The sequence below is a fragment of the Glycine max genome, chromosome 11 (genome assembly GCF_000004515.6).
Source record: "Glycine max cultivar Williams 82 chromosome 11, Glycine_max_v4.0, whole genome shotgun sequence".
Lineage (NCBI taxonomy): Eukaryota > Viridiplantae > Streptophyta > Magnoliopsida > Fabales > Fabaceae > Glycine > Glycine max.
This window is the reverse complement of record NC_038247.2, coordinates 7,005,117-7,020,736: the sequence shown is the minus strand read 5'-3', so window position 1 is coordinate 7,020,736 and position 15,620 is coordinate 7,005,117. Positions and strand designations below refer to the sequence as shown.

The 15,620-nt window shown below is 34.6% G+C and overlaps 3 protein-coding genes across 4 annotated transcripts; all 3 read left to right on the top strand.

Moving 5' to 3' along the window:
* Positions 1-1,433: 1,433 nt before the first annotated feature.
* Positions 1,434-6,200, top strand: LOC100793550 (uncharacterized protein YFR016C). Of its 2 annotated transcripts, XM_041006657.1 has the most exons (7): positions 1,434-1,631; positions 1,857-2,433; positions 2,538-2,777; positions 2,892-3,242; positions 3,333-4,159; positions 4,291-4,320; positions 6,032-6,200. In XM_041006657.1, exons 1-7 carry the CDS (start codon positions 1,518-1,520, stop codon positions 6,047-6,049), a joined length of 2,157 nt encoding a protein of 718 aa, XP_040862591.1. In that variant the 5' UTR covers positions 1,434-1,517; the 3' UTR covers positions 6,050-6,200. The 2 variants fall into 2 exon arrangements, with proteins under 2 accessions (XP_040862591.1, XP_003538933.1); XM_003538885.5 differs by lacking the exon at positions 6,032-6,200 and having other exon boundaries at positions 4,291-4,534.
* A 192-nt stretch (positions 6,201-6,392) lies between these two features.
* Positions 6,393-10,960, top strand: LOC100803269 (serine/threonine-protein phosphatase 4 regulatory subunit 2-like). The gene is given in 8 exon segments (NM_001254394.2): positions 6,393-6,527; positions 6,624-6,718; positions 6,806-6,889; positions 8,383-8,431; positions 8,603-8,699; positions 9,885-9,937; positions 10,061-10,123; positions 10,307-10,960. Coding segments are annotated over 7 exon segments (705 nt in total). The 5' UTR covers positions 6,393-6,527; positions 6,624-6,632; the 3' UTR covers positions 10,580-10,960.
* LOC100793026 (uncharacterized) lies at positions 10,872-14,712 on the top strand. Its single transcript, XM_041006785.1, has 2 exons — positions 10,872-10,959; positions 13,020-14,712. Exons 1-2 carry the CDS (start codon positions 10,872-10,874, stop codon positions 14,651-14,653), a joined length of 1,722 nt encoding a protein of 573 aa, XP_040862719.1. The 3' UTR covers positions 14,654-14,712.
* The last annotated feature ends 908 nt before the right edge of the window (positions 14,713-15,620 follow it).

The following is a 15,620-nucleotide window of genomic DNA, read 5'->3' as shown; positions in this document are numbered from 1 at the left end:
ATCAAGATTGCTTCTTTTTAATAATAAATAAATCAATGAATCTCGCCACCTAACCTATAGATGGACTTCTTTTATATATATATATATATATCAATTTTTAACAATTTTCTTTTATAAATTACAAAAAGAAAAAAGTATACACACCGTGTAAAAGATAAATTTTAGACTGTTATTCAATCACAATTCATCATGTAAGGTAAGATTATTAACTTTTATAATAATTATTTGAAATGTTATATTAACAACAATTTATGACTAAATAATAATATAAAATTATTTTGTACCATTCGTGCATGCCCATTTAACCTTTTTATATAATATTCTCACTTTTCTTGTCTTTATTTTTTCTAATTTATAAAAGAAAATTGTATAAAATTGATGTACAAATATATTTTCATTCTATCTTTTTATGTACATATAAAAAAAGACGAGTTTGATTTTATTGATCCTTAAAAAAATGAATTTAATGGTCTTATACATGTAAAATAATTTTATAATGTTAACTTATGAAAAATCATAGTTGATATAACTTTTAAAGTGATTAGTGTAAAAGTTAATTAATAATTTATAACCTATTTTCTCTAACAAGAAAGAGAAAAATTATTAAAAATATCAAAAAATTTGTTATAAGAATAATATATCTCGGACAAAATATAAGCTTTTCTGTTTGAACTTTGAATTAAATATAAATAACTAATCCTATTATTGATTGTAAGTCATAATTAAATAAGAATATAAGTACGATTTTTTTTTTATAGAAGGTAGTAAGTTACTTGACTTTTTAAATATTAAATATAAAACTATTATTGCAAAAGATGGTTTTTTTTTGTATAACATTTTTTGAGAAGTCTTTTTAATATATTAAAATTTATAATAAATAAATATTTTTTATATACATTTATTTTATAATTAATTTTTGTTGACGTGTAATTGAAAGTTATAATAAGCAAATATCTTTCAATATATAAATAATTTTTATTTACAATAAATAATTTAAATTATGATTTAAAGTTATTTTCATTTCTTTAAAAAATTAATTATATCAGTTTTTGACACTATTATTATGTAAAAATTTCACACTATTATTATTATCTTTGAAAATTAGAGCAGGCTGCTGATTTTGACGTGTCAATTATAGTTTTTTTTTTATGTTTTTTGGTTTCAATGTGGAAATTTTAATTATAGCTGCATCTGTATTAAATTGATTGATTGCGTGAATATCTTTTGAACAAAGGGAATTTACCAAAAAGAGTGTAATTAAATTAAAATCTGACGGTGATCAACTTACACCAATTAAACTCATACGCAGGCCCAGGCTCAGGCCCAGGTCCAAAAATTCAAAATTCAAAATTCAAAAGGAGGCTCTAACGGTCATATTCTCTAACGTGGGGTCCGATCAACCTACACACAGTACATATAAATACCCCCAACCTATTCCCACGCTCTTCACTCACTCTATCGCCGCACCCAAAACACCTTGTTTTGTGTTGTGTCTTTCTTTCGTTCTTCTCTCAACAATGGATTTCCACACCCTCTCAAGGAAGCAGCTCCAGGCCCTCTGCAAGAAGAACAAGATTCCCGCTAACATCACCAACGTTGCCATGGCTGACGCTCTCGCTGCTCTCAACCAAGTAAATCTTTCATTATTGTATTCTTTTCTTTTGTTTTTCCGTCACTGGGATCTTGCATATGAAACATCGATTATTGCCACTTGTATTAATTTTGCGTTCCGTATGATCAAGAAAGATCGAGATTCTTGTTTGAAATTAATTACGAGGATTGGAAGTTTGAAATATGTTTTCATCATATTTTATTTAAATTAGGGTTTCATTTTCCTTTAATTGATTCATTTTCAGGTTGAAGGATTGGATGATTTTTTTAATCCAAGTGAGGGTGATGTTGGAACCCCAAGTGTTAATCACCGTACGGTTGTCAGAACCTCAACTCAAAGGAAAGCAGCGATAGAAGAAGCAGAAGGTTTGAAGGTGAAGACCTCGACCCGGCGGGTTAGAGTTGCAGAAGAAGTAGTTGAGCAGGAGAACAAGGATGCCAATGCCCCACCAATCACTCCTGCTGCCAGTAGGAGAAGGGCTACTGCGGTTTCTACTCGCAGAAAGAAAGAAGTTGAGATGGTAGAAGAAGATGCTGGTGTTCAAGGAAACCCTAAAACACCTGCTGCAGTAGCTCCCGTGAGTAGGAGAAGAGCTACTAGCCGTTCAGTTTGCACCACCAAGATTGAGACCCCCGGTGCCCATGGTACTTCAGTGTATAACACGAGGAGATCCGTTAGATTGTTGGAGAAGGACTTGTCTAAGATGAGCTTGCTCGACACTGAAGACACTACTGGACTTGTCAAGATTGATGGTGATGTTTCTCAAGATTCGAGTAATGTCTCTCACCAACTAGAAGAAGACTCGTCTGGTAATGAAAAGGGTACGTTGGATTGAATCTCTCTTTTATGAATTTATTTGTGTTGTTTTTTATTTTTGTGTGGTATTTGTTTTTAATCAACTAAATTATTTGGGTGCATGATGCAGGGGATAGTTTGCAGATGGAATCAACTGTGGTTTCGGGGGATACTCGGGAGTTGGAAGTTTGCTCTCTTGAGAAAAACACTGAATATGAATGCCAATCACGTGATTTAGATTCAGATGTGAAATTAGTTTCTGTGACAGAAATAGATATGCTGGTTGAGCCACATGGTCCTAATGAAGCTGGATCGGAGAAAGTTAATTGCTTGGAGTTGGAGGCTGAACCAAATGCTTCGGATGAAGCAGGTTTGTTTTTCCTTCTTCTAATAGTCGTTTATTGTTGACTGTGGTTAGTTCTTGTACATTGTTGATGATGTGCTTCAGTAAAGTGATTTGAGTAAGATATTGATCACTTTGCAGGATCTGAGTCCTTACCTGTACTTGAGGAATCCTATGATTCTTCTGAGCTGGAAACTCAAAATAATTTTCCTTTGGAGGCATCCGAAGATGCTTTTCCGGAGGTTACTATCGGCCAAGATATTGCTGCTGTGACTGTTGTGGTACCTGATGACGTTTCAGAGGATGTTACTCATCAAAAGGTTGCTGCCTCGCTTCCTATGCAATCTGAGTGCATTGTGGATGATAAAGTCAGCTACGAGGGTGATGTTAAAGAAGACAAGAACAATGAGCCACGAGAAGAGGATGAACCATATGATTCAAATTTGAAACTGGAAGGAAGTATCGACACATGTGACAAATCTGATGATGCAGGTTTGTTTTTCCTCTTTATATCAGTTGTTAATTAAGGTTAATTGCATATTGATGATACAGTACATCTAACTGATCTTTATTGATCTCAAGATGCTCCTATGGAGGTTGCCCACCAAGATACTGTTGTGGTGGCTGATGATGTTTTTGATCAAGATGTTGCTGGCACCCTTCCTATGTCACCTGTTAATGATGCTCTAAAGGAATTTGTTGAGTGCAACACTGATGATGATCAAGGCATCAATAAGGGTGATGACAACCAAGATATGAACAGTGAAACTGAAAATTTGAATCTGGCTGATGGCAACATGGCACATGAAGATTACCAGCATCCTTTTAATGATGATGAAAAATCTGCTGATGAACGTGACTCTATGACAGGTTCTGAAGGGGGTTTTGTTGAGCTCGAGTCAATTTCTCATTCTGCTGCTATCGAGGTCTGCACTGAATCTTCATTGCCAGATGTAGAAGCAGAGGAGAATACTTCGGAAAACTTGGAAGCTGAAGAATCTGAGGAACCTGTAGCTGGAGAGGATGTTATGTTGGAAGCTGGTGATGCATTTTCTAGTCCTCGAATCCCTCTTGTTCATCAGCAGGTTTCAGTTGAATCTATTGGAAATTACATAGTTTCCTGTCCTTTAGATGTTGAGCTGAGTTGCAAGTCCAACACAATGGTGGATGGTGATGTTGTTTCAGAAGATAATGCCATTACAAACAAGGAGGAACCTCGTCTCTCTATGGATTCTATCACAGAAAATTCAATCCAGGAGCAGTTGAAGGTAGATGTGCACAACACTAAAATGATGAAGGAAAACGTGACCTCTGACGATCTAAATAATAAGAGTCTTGGGGAGCTGAAGAGGATGCTGAGGCAGTTAACGCTAAATGAAAAACCAAAATCCAAGACTAATGATGTCAAGGTTAGGCCGATTCCGCTCCCCAATTACCACTGTATTTTTTAGTTTGATTTGATTTCTTAGAAACTTTCTATCACTAGCTATTTATTATGTTTTTATTTCTTTGTAACATTTTTCACTGTCAACATGTGCAGGATGTGGAGAAGAAAAGGACTGCACTGCAGGTATTGCCACAGAATCAGATTGATGGCTGAATGAATAGTTATGGAATAAACTTGGAAATTTGGCACTCTAAATAAATCTTTTGGTTGTTTACTGGATGTAGGTGTAAGGTCCAAACCCCTATATTTTTTGTCTTCAGTTACTTTGCAAATTTTTATTGTAATACTTGTCGCAAGAAACTCATCGTTTTTATAAATTTTTTCCCCGATGCATCAATTTCAGTTGTGTTTTTGGATCCTTGAAATGCATCTTATAATTTTTTTCCCTGAATGGAATTACTGAGACGGGGATGCCATGCTACAGTTAATACCAAATCCGAATTACGTTTTGATACTACTATATGTTTTTTTTTTTATTTGATTGTATCACTAAACCATATAACTAATGTATTAACGATTGAGCTAATTGTTATTATTATTTTTAGCATATATTACACTATTTAAAATTGAACTTGCTTTTGCCAATTTACAAACATAACTTGCTTTGCCAAGGTCTTCAAGGCCAACACAAAACCAAGAAAGCTTTTTAAGGTCTATATATATATATATATATATCACTAAAAAGTGTTAAAAAAGTTTCTTATATTATATGATTTACTAATATGTGATTTCTTATATCAGTAAAAAAAGAAAGTTTCTTATATATAATTTTATGATTTACTAAAAAAGTTTCTTATAGGAATTAAAAAGTAAGAAGCATGAAACTATAGGGATTAAAAATACAACTTTTAAAACTATAAGAATTAAAAGAGAATTAAAATGTAAATGATAGGGACTAAAAATGTAAGAATGATGAAACTATAGAGATCAACCGAGTAATTTAATCTTTGTTTTTATAGTTGAATCATATATGTCTAGCATATTTTAAATCTTAACCCCTCTTGCGAACTTTTTGGTTGACAAACTTCAAGTAGGCTTTAGTATGTATAATTCTCTTGCCATTAGAATCTCCTCAAATAAAAGATGGGTAAATAATTAAATTTATGTTAAAAGTGTGATTCGGTAATAAATTGATCACTCAAAAATTAAAAATACAAATTTAGTTTTAAATATGTAAAAAATATAACAAATTAATTTTGTCGTTAAATTTTTTTACAATTATTTTGTTATTAAGTTGTAATATTCAAGCACCAATTTGATAATATTATATTTTTTGAAAATTAATTTGACATTAAGTTGCATAATTTAAGGACTAGATTGTTATTAAAATATATGCTAAACTAATTTGTCACACTTTTTACATATTCATAAACTAAATTTAAATTTCTCTTCTTCAAATAATCAATTTGTCAACATCTTACACTTGCATAAACGAATTTAGCTATTTACATAAAAGATATGTGTTTTCTAACCGACTAATCACATCGTGCTAGGCATTCAATTAATTAGATCATTGCTTAACATAAGAAAGAAGATCTGATCTTGAAAGACAACTTCTCCACCATTAAAATATTATGACATTATAGAAACTGAGTTTGTCAACCTTTTTATGCGACAAGGGATTCTAAGATACTTCTCAATATCAATTGTCATGTTTGAAGTTCAAGACCAGTGCAATTTGAGTTATGACATTCCAGTGCACATTTTTTTTAGAAAAAAAAACTTAATTGTGTTTTTAGTCTCTAAAATTGGAAAAAAAAATCATTTATATAATTTCAAAAAGTCCCTAAATGCAGTAGACAAGATTAACCGAAGTCATGATTATGTGTAACAGAAGTGCATACATGGTTAATACCGACAGACCGACCATAACAATGTGGGTGAAGAGGAGGAGGAGCATGAACAATGAATAGTGCCAGTATAAAATGTGAAACTCAGTAAGGGTGATGCATCAGAGGGAAGAGGATGGGGTGGGGGTGTGAGGAGAGTGAGGGTGATAGGGAAGAAAGAAGATTTCTAAAGAGGAAGGGGGAAGAGCAGACAGAGGGTAGTTTAGGAATATAAAAAACCAAAAGAAAAATGGAGGGAGGGGGTGAAAAAAAAAAAGCGGGAAGTGAATAGTCTCCTCGTTCGTTACTTATAAAGAAGGCCCATTGGACCAATACAAATACGCAAAGCCCAACGAGCGCATACACACACATACACCAAACAAACACCACACCCCGACGCAGTTCCTCCGCTGTCGGCGACGGAGGCTGCAACACTCTCAACTACACTACACGACGCCGGTTTGCATTTTCCAAACCAGTCAAGCTATACTATTACTATAGGTATGTATGTATATCAAATACCGATACACTTTCTTCAAAGTTCGGCAAGGGAATTAATTCACCATTTCATTTTCGCGATTTGATTTAATAATGTAGTTTCATTTCATGGAGACGCAATCGCATGAAGATTTACAGCAACCGCCGCCGGTTACTTCAAATGAAGCTCACAGTGATGATGCGTCCGACCACAGGTGATTGCGGTTTCACTCATTTCATGTTTGCGAAATCACTACTGATGATATAGCTAATTAATTCGATGATTTTTGCGTTTTTTGTAGAGACGCTGAGCAAAAGCAAGATATTTTGAGTACTGAAGAAGTTGTGCAGATTCTACAAGTTGTTGCATCTACGGGGAGGTTCTGGTATGTATGACTTATTGTTCTTATTAGGCTTTTTGTTGATTTGATGTGATAGTTAGGGATGGTGTTTTTCTATATTTTTCCCCGTTGACAGATTTAAGTATTTAACTGTATCTGCTTGGGACTTGGTAGTGTGTTGTTGGTTTTCATATTGTTTGGATTGGATTTATTATATTATTATGTATCATGAATGCGTGTATAGGGATGATATCTTTTTGAATTTGGAAATAATGCAGAAGCTATAAACTGTAGATTCTGTTCAGACGCATGTAAGAAACATGCTAGTAGATACTACAAGGAATGTCTGTCTCTGGTTGTGATTTTAGTCCAAGACAAGGGTGTGCGCACTTGATGGGGTTTTTAACTTTGAGCACTTTGAGGCCAAAGGTGCCTTGAAAGCAAATGGAAGAAGACAACAGTGAATTATTTTACTATTTTGCTTTAAATTTTAGTATAAATTATTACTCAGGCATGACATTTGCAGTAAATACAAAAGATTAAGATGCTCTTTAGAAAACCCTAAGTGTGATACTAATTTGCTACTTTTTTTTGGCATTTTCATTTGTTATTAACACCATAATCACTTTGATGATGTGGCAACACTTAGAAATTAAGGATGGTTTAATTAATTCTTTGGTTGTTTCGTTGGGCCTAGATTGTAGCTAGCAAATGCAAAGTACTTACTACTTAGTTGTGCTGAATCGCAGCACTATAGTGTGGTCACAGGCTTATTAGGCCTCTATAGGGTGTTGAGATTGCAGCTGTCTCAGCAGCAAATCACAACTGGAATTGCAGCCATCCTGGCTGCTCCAGTGAACAGGTGTGATTTTTTTTTTTTTAAAACACGTTTTGGTTTTCCCATTCATTTGTTATGGAATTCTCAACCTTTTTTTGCATCAGAGGGTTTTCATGGTTATAAACCCTTATTCCTTCAGGAAAAAACCTCAGCACCCCACCTCTTTAAAACTTCTGGAAGCTGATGTATTGATGTGTTTTCTGGCCAATCCTGGACTGGACCTTTTCTTGCAGCCTTCCTCTGTTTGGCATATAGAAACATCTGTTTTCCACATTCCTTTTCTGTTTGAACCTCTGTTTCACATGTCCCTCCTTTTATTACATCTATAAACCAAATCCTGACGACCCAGTGATTTACTGGGCAGGTTCTTGTGTTACCTGTCCCTCCTCTTCTGTTCATTTCTTGTGATTTGATTTAATTGTCTAGTCATCGTCTTTTTGTATTCTATAAACTTCTTGATTTTTGAGCATTCATAGTTTCATACTTGTGTATCATAAATTTGTTGAATTTTATTTGCTATCTTTGGTATAGCACTACAGCAGCCACCTCTCTATATCCACTGCACCCTGCAGTGCTTCTTGGGGTTGGTTGTGCTGCATGGTTTTCTGGGATTCATTACTATGGCCAAAGTTAATGATAGTTGACTTGAACATGGATCTGTATATTCAAGGGCTAACATGGTGAAATTTTTTAATGACAGGCATGACTGGGATAAGTTGAAGAGTATGCTATCGTTTCAGCTAAAGCAGGTATGGGGAGGTATGCTAGCATGCATTCTTATGTATTTTTTGTTGGTTCTTAGAGGTATGCTAGCATGTAAGTTTTTTATATTTTTGTCTCAGGTCATGCAATTGCTTATTGAAATCATATTATTCATATAATCTTCTTTCTTTTTCACCATATTTAAAATTGTTATACAGGTACTGTCAGAGTATCCTGAGGCAAAAATGACAAGTGAGCAGCAGTATGCATCATTGGGTGAATCCTACATTGAGTTGGTCAACAAATTGGATGAAGGTATCCTAACAATACTTCCATAACCAAGGTTCTAAAGTCCAAATATTCATCGAACCAATAAAGAGACTGTCTTGGTTCAATGTGTCTAACTGTGAACTAGAAATATTGCTATTTTTATGAGTATCATTAATTGGGAGAATTTAGTTTTGCTATTTCTATATTAAAAATTATATCAATATTATTCTATTAACATATGAAAATATTGTTTAAACATCAAAATTACCTCTAAGATTGTTGATGAAATAATTTGGGAATATAAGTCATAAGAGATATTCCAGCATCAAACAGAACAAACAAATATAGTTAAGAATAGGTATAATCTAAGATTGTTAAACTCAGAACCAATGGTCTAGTTGTTGATGTCTCACTCCTCCATTTTGATGCATTTTATGGAAATAAGCTTTGAACTGGTTCAACTTGTCAAACTGTGGTCAATTCATACAGTTTGACCAGTTTATCTGTTCTCTGTTACTAATTTTTTTATTCTCGACCAGACCAGTTCATGGACGAACTGGACTGACCAGTTGGTGCGGTCTAGTTCTCAAAATATTGGCCATAACTACAAGTGTGCGTATATATATTTCTGCATATGTAATTATGCATATCTACACTGATAAGTTAATGTACAAAAACGATTCATGGTAAGGCTTTTTTTTGCTCCTTACATAGAACATTTTTGTTTTAACAGAATTTTCTCAGAGAATGCTCAACATTAACAGAAAATGTCATTTATTTAAAAGCTTGTGTTAAATTCTTTAGTAATTTTGAATATGTCTACAACTCAACATGTTTATCTGGGGATTAATTCACTCCTAAAGAAACTAAAGGTTTAGAAGAGTAATCCTGATAGAAACTTCTAAGCATTAGTTGCATTGAACATTTGGTTGATGTTATAATGATGTCTCCCAAAGCTATAGCCATTTAACTGCTAGAGCAATCCTTTTGGATAGCAAATTTCATAGAACCCAGGTCCAAATCAATTTTAAGCCTAGAACAAATCTGAATCGTGAATAACAAGATCATCTCTTTTCATTGCATATTTTGATTTCACATTGTTGGTTAGATTCCTTAAATGTTTGAAGCTGTTATTATTTATTTGCTCTGTTAAATTTTTGTTGATATTTTTTTGGGGGTTGCATAGGCTCCACTAAAATATTTTAATATGCTTTTATTTATGGCTTCCAGCACTCACTTGTTTCATTGAAGGCCCTCCATTCACGTTGCAAAGGCTTTGTGAGGTAAATCTGTTTCCTTTGTCTGCTGTGCATTATTATATTCCGGTATTAATACATCAAGTTTAACATGCTAATATCGTAAATTTGAATATCTATTGTTAATTTGTCTGATATTACATTGAACAGATCCTATTGGATGCAAAAGGCATTTATCCAAATCTTTCAAAGCTTGCTTTAGCTCTTGAAAAGGTATGCTTCATAATTTGGCATGTGCACTGCTGCTCAAATTTGTTATTTTTAGAATTAACAACTGTAAAAAATCGTGTATTAGTAAATGGTTAATCATTCAATTTTATGATTGCTACTCAAGTTAATGATAGTTTATTTAAACAAATTGCTTGACATCTGTCTGTCTGGTGTTCTTCCCTGTAGAACTTGTTAGTTACTTCTACATTGACAATCTGCACTGATCCATACCCACAAGCTACAGAAAAAGAGCCAGATGACCAAGAGAAGGCAAGTGAAAAGCAGCAGCAGCAGCAACAATCTGATAGTGCACAAAATGGCATTGAGCCTTTGGTGTCTGACAATGACGAAGTAATGCCCGAGGCTGATGTAGGTGATGACATGACCATTGACATGGAAGCTTTTGAAGGCGTTAAATCATCAGAAATAAATTCCGAGCCTAATGCTAATAATGCATAAGCTTCATGGTTGCTGTGCATCTTTAATTGCATAAACTCTGATGAGCTCAAAGACTAGGATGTTTTCACTTGTGGAGCTCCAAATGCTATGAGGACGGCGTGGACCTTGGTCATTGCAGAGTGCTTTATTCCCTGGTTTGGTAATCATTGGAGCTAGACATTCTTAGCATTTAAAAACAGAACAGTGTTTCTAATTGTATCTCTTGGATGCAATGCTTGTATTGGTAGCATGAAGTTGAGTATCTCGCTGTAGATCTGCTTTTAATTTGTGCTCTAAATTCACTAACGTGTTCATGAACTTTGGCATCCTTGACTATGGTAGTAGCTACCTTGCATATTGGTTGGTTTTTGGCAATGAAGTTTATCATAATGCATCTACTGGTAACATCTTGGGCCATCCAAATGTGTTTCATTTTGGGTCTGTTGCTCACCCAAGAAATATAATCCAATGAACTTGTCGAACTTTTAATATGTTGAAATTGTAGTGCAAAGAAAGAAAATTCATCTTAATTGAAAGAGTAGTGAAGATGGGAGGAACTTACGGGTGTGCAAGAGATTAAATGCGCACCTTATTTTGGAAGTACATAAATTGCATTCTCAGTCCAACTGTTGATGGGTTTGATTTGGGCCGGGTCATGTATAGCTCTTTCGACCTTTACCGTAGCTAAGACCCAATTTGGGAAGAAACTAACATAAATTGGTCAAATTAGTGAAATTACACATTCGTAAAAAAAGAAATTGAAGCTCGATAATAACAATTGATTTATGCATGATACTAGTACTGCCATAGGTACTGAATCGTGAAGTAAAGAAGATAACAGCGTATTCTCTTCTTCACCTCAAAGCTTCAACCATCGCTCGGTGCCTGTAAGTGCAAGTCTAACTGTCTTACATCTGTACGACTCTTATGGAAATTCCGTCCAAGTTGGTTTGCTTGAATTTTGTCTAGTTCATCACTCTTAATTGGAATTTCCGTATTTCGTTTTTCGTTAATCTTCCTTGAATTTTGTCGAGTTCATCACTCTTAATTGGAATTTCCGTATTTCGTTTTTCGTTAATCTTCTATTATGGAACTTTCATCATGTATTTTTCTTCCTCTTCTAGCACCAATGTTAATCAAGATGAAGGAACATATTACAAAAAAATAGCAGCAATGTTCATCATGTATGGTTGAAAAAGTTTTACACTTTTTTCCATTTATATTTAACCAGGATTACAAATAGCTTATTGACGGAAAAAATGAAATGGCACAAAGTAAAAAGGGAACATATTAAATTCTATTGTTTAAACTATTTTAAGTATAACGGAATGATCAATTTTTTCCCTTCTTTTTCGTTCAATTTAGGAATATGGGGTGAATATTTTTTTCGTTCCACCACGGAAATATCCACGCAAGGAAACTATTATTTTGTTTTATTCCTTCCTTTGCCTATCTCATTCCATTATATTTCAATAGCCATTACATGTCAAACATTACTTTAATAAAGTTCCAACACATAATAAAAATTGACCAAAGTTGAACTTGCTCCCTGATTGCATTGAGGAAGAAATCTGCTTATCTCAAAATCATATTTTTTTATATTCATGTACGTGATATCCTTTTTGTTTGTAAGAACCATGCAATTTGTTTTGGTGGGTGAAAAATAGCCATGTAGTGCACGTTATTATTAACGAATCTTTAAACAAAGGGAGGAAAGGTGTTAATTAATCACAGCAGAATTCCTAACAAACGCAGAGTGCATCGTAAAATCCGTTAATTAATTTGGAACAACAACGTTTGTTCGGAGCATGCAAGAATCGTAAAATGAACTCTGATCCTGCAATTGATGGAGAAAGGTGGCTCCAATTGCTTTCGTTGGAATAATTAATGCAAATGCAATGGTCCAAACCTTTTCTCTTCCGGCTCCAATCTCTCAATGGCCTCAAGGTGTGAATTTTATGTGTGCCTTTTCCCTAATATCACAAATTTTGATGATAGGAATATGCATTATTATTATTATTATTATTTTGGCTTTATATGCATCTCCCTTTGTTTCATTTTTTATGCAAATAAATATCCCTTGTCTCTTCCTATGCAGAGTTGATGAATTGGCTTTCTCATTCCTTTCCGGATTATCAATTATGCACCCTCCTTCCCCATGCCAAGTTTCCGTTTTGATGAAACTTGATATTCAGTAAAAAAAAATAAAAAAGCAGTGCACTCAGTAATTAATGACATCCATAATAGAATGATTTACAAATTATGATTCATCAAAGCTGAATTCTTTCTTTTAGGAATTCATCTTTGGTAATGATTTGCAGTAAGTTTATAGTAGAAACTAACAATTATACCCTGATAGATTGGTGGTGTGGTATCATATAGATCCAAGAAGAAAAAAAAAGAGAGAATTAATGTTGTTCTTGCATAACATAGCAGTCTCAATGCCACATAACATCTTGAGAGAGAACATTAATTTACCTCTCTGAACTAATACATCTTTATTTCATTACAGGACAAGGTTTTGCTTCTGGCCTTGTAAACCTTGGTGAAATACAAGTTTCCAAAGTCACAAGGTTTGAGTTTATTTCGAGCAGCAGTGTTATGCTAGACACAAAAAAAGCTGTTACATTCTTTAGGCCTGTGGGAGTACCAGAAAGTTTCCATATCCTTGGTCACTATTGTCAACCCAGTGGCAAGCCTTTGCATGGTTTTGTACTTGTTGCCAAAATTTGCTCTCCTCAAAATGCTGATACGATACCTCCTCTGAAGAATCCCCTTGATTTTAAGCTAGTTTGGAGTCATAATGCAGCAAGTATGGAAATTCCAGGTGTATACTTTTGGCTACCTGAACCTCCTGAAGGTTACAAGGCCCTTGGCTATTTGGTTACTAACAAACATGACAAGCCTTTGTTGGATGAAATGTGTTGTGTTCGTGCTGACCTCACCGATAAATGTGAACCTTACCGCCAAATACTCGCTGCTGGTTCTAGAATTCCAGAGTTTTCATTTCAGGTATGGAGTTTAAGACCTTGTGACCGTGGCATGTTAGGGAAAGGTGTTTCTGTTGGTACTTTTTTCTGCAGCAATGGCTGGACCATGGGAGAAGAGCTACTACCTGTTGCATGCTTGAAGAACCTGAATCCTGTGCTACCAGCAATGCCAGATTTGCAACAAATACATGCACTTATTAAGCATTATGGCCCTACTGTTTTTTTTCATCCTCAGGAAAAATACTTGCCATCTTCTGTGGATTGGTTTTTCAACAATGGAGCCATGCTGCACAAAAAGGGTGTGTCTAAAGGAGAGGGAATTGATGCAAGTGGCTCAAACTTACCAAGTGGAGGAACAAATGATGGCCAGTTTTGGATAGACTTGCCAAGTGATCATGATAGAAAGAATTTTGTCAAACGTGGAGACTTGAAGAGTTCAAGGCTTTATGTTCATGTGAAACCAGCTCTTGGTGGAACTTTTACTGACATTGCAATGTGGGTGTTTTGTCCTTTCAATGGACCAGCCACTCTGAAAATTGGAATTAAGAGCATTCCTCTGAGCAAGGTTGGAGAGCATGTTGGTGACTGGGAGCATTTTACACTTCGTATATGCAACTTCAGTGGAGAACTCTATAGTATATACTTTTCTCAGCACAGTGGTGGTGAATGGGTTGATGCCTATGACTTGGATTATATTAAAGGTTACAATAAAGCTACTGTTTACTCATCAAAATGTGGACATGCAAGTTACCCTCATCCAGGGACCTATATGCAAGGTTCTTCAAAACTTGGGATTGGCATTAGGAATGATGCTGCTCGCAGTAATTTGTATGTGGATTCTAGTGTTCACTATGAGCTTGTTGCAGCTGAGTATCTTGAAAATGATGTCACTGAGCCTCAATGGTTGCAGTTTATGAGAGAGTGGGGGCCCAAAATTGTTTATGATACAAAAACTGAGTTGGATAAGGTAATCAATGCTCTTCCTCGCATGCTTAGATATTCGGTGAGGAACTTATTTAACAAGTTTCCAGTGGAACTTTATGGTGAGGAAGGTCCCACTGGGCCAAAAGAGAAAAATAATTGGATACAGGATGAAAGATGGTAATTAATTCTATGTACACTGTCACTGGCTGTTACTATGTTGTAATTGTATTTGTATGTACAGAGAGAGATAGTTATGTTATGTAATAGTTTTGGGCGGTGCTTATCTTCTTGATTTTTTGGATAATGGTTTGTGCATTACTAATATAATAGCTCAAATGGGTTGAATGTGAATTCTTACACTGGCTCCCTCTCACAATTGGATTGCAAATATCCCAATTGTTTTACACACCCAAATTCACCATGCTGTTACCGTGACAAATTAATAGTGCTACATAGCGTGGAATCGTGTTAAAGTATCATATCCCTGTTACTCTTGTGAGAAATGTAATAAGGCCATGCTTAGTTTCTTTGGTATTTTCTGCAAAAGCAATGTAGTGTTCGGTGTCTGCTGATACTAAAAATACCCGTGTAGTTTTAATTTGGTAATTTGGATGAAACTTAATTCTTCAAATTTTTAAAAAGTGGCATACACCTATTAAAAAAAACTAAGTTTAGAAAGAAAAATAAAATGAAAAGACTTAATTTGAGAATAACACTTGCTAAAATTTGAGGAAAAAAAATAATTAAACCATTGACAATTTAATTAGATTTTAGAAAAAAAATAATGATACTAAAAAGTAATTAGATTTGGTAGAGAAGCAAAAAAGAAATTTCAGCATAAACAAATTTAAAATCCATTAACAATTTTACGAATTTGAAAAACAATTTACTAAATAATGATAGACTCGCGTTAAAGTTGTGCCTTCGAATCCGGAAACAGCCTCTTTGCATATGCAAGGGTAAGGCTGCGTACAACATCTCTCCCCCATACCTTCGCATAGCGAAGAGCCTCCGGACAATGGGGTACGAAGTAAGTAAGTAATGATAGACTCGCGTTACAACGAAAGCAGCAGAAAAATTCAAAGTCCTTACATTTAAAAAAATGAAGATTTATTGAATTGAACATATCAGTCATATTTTATCATTGG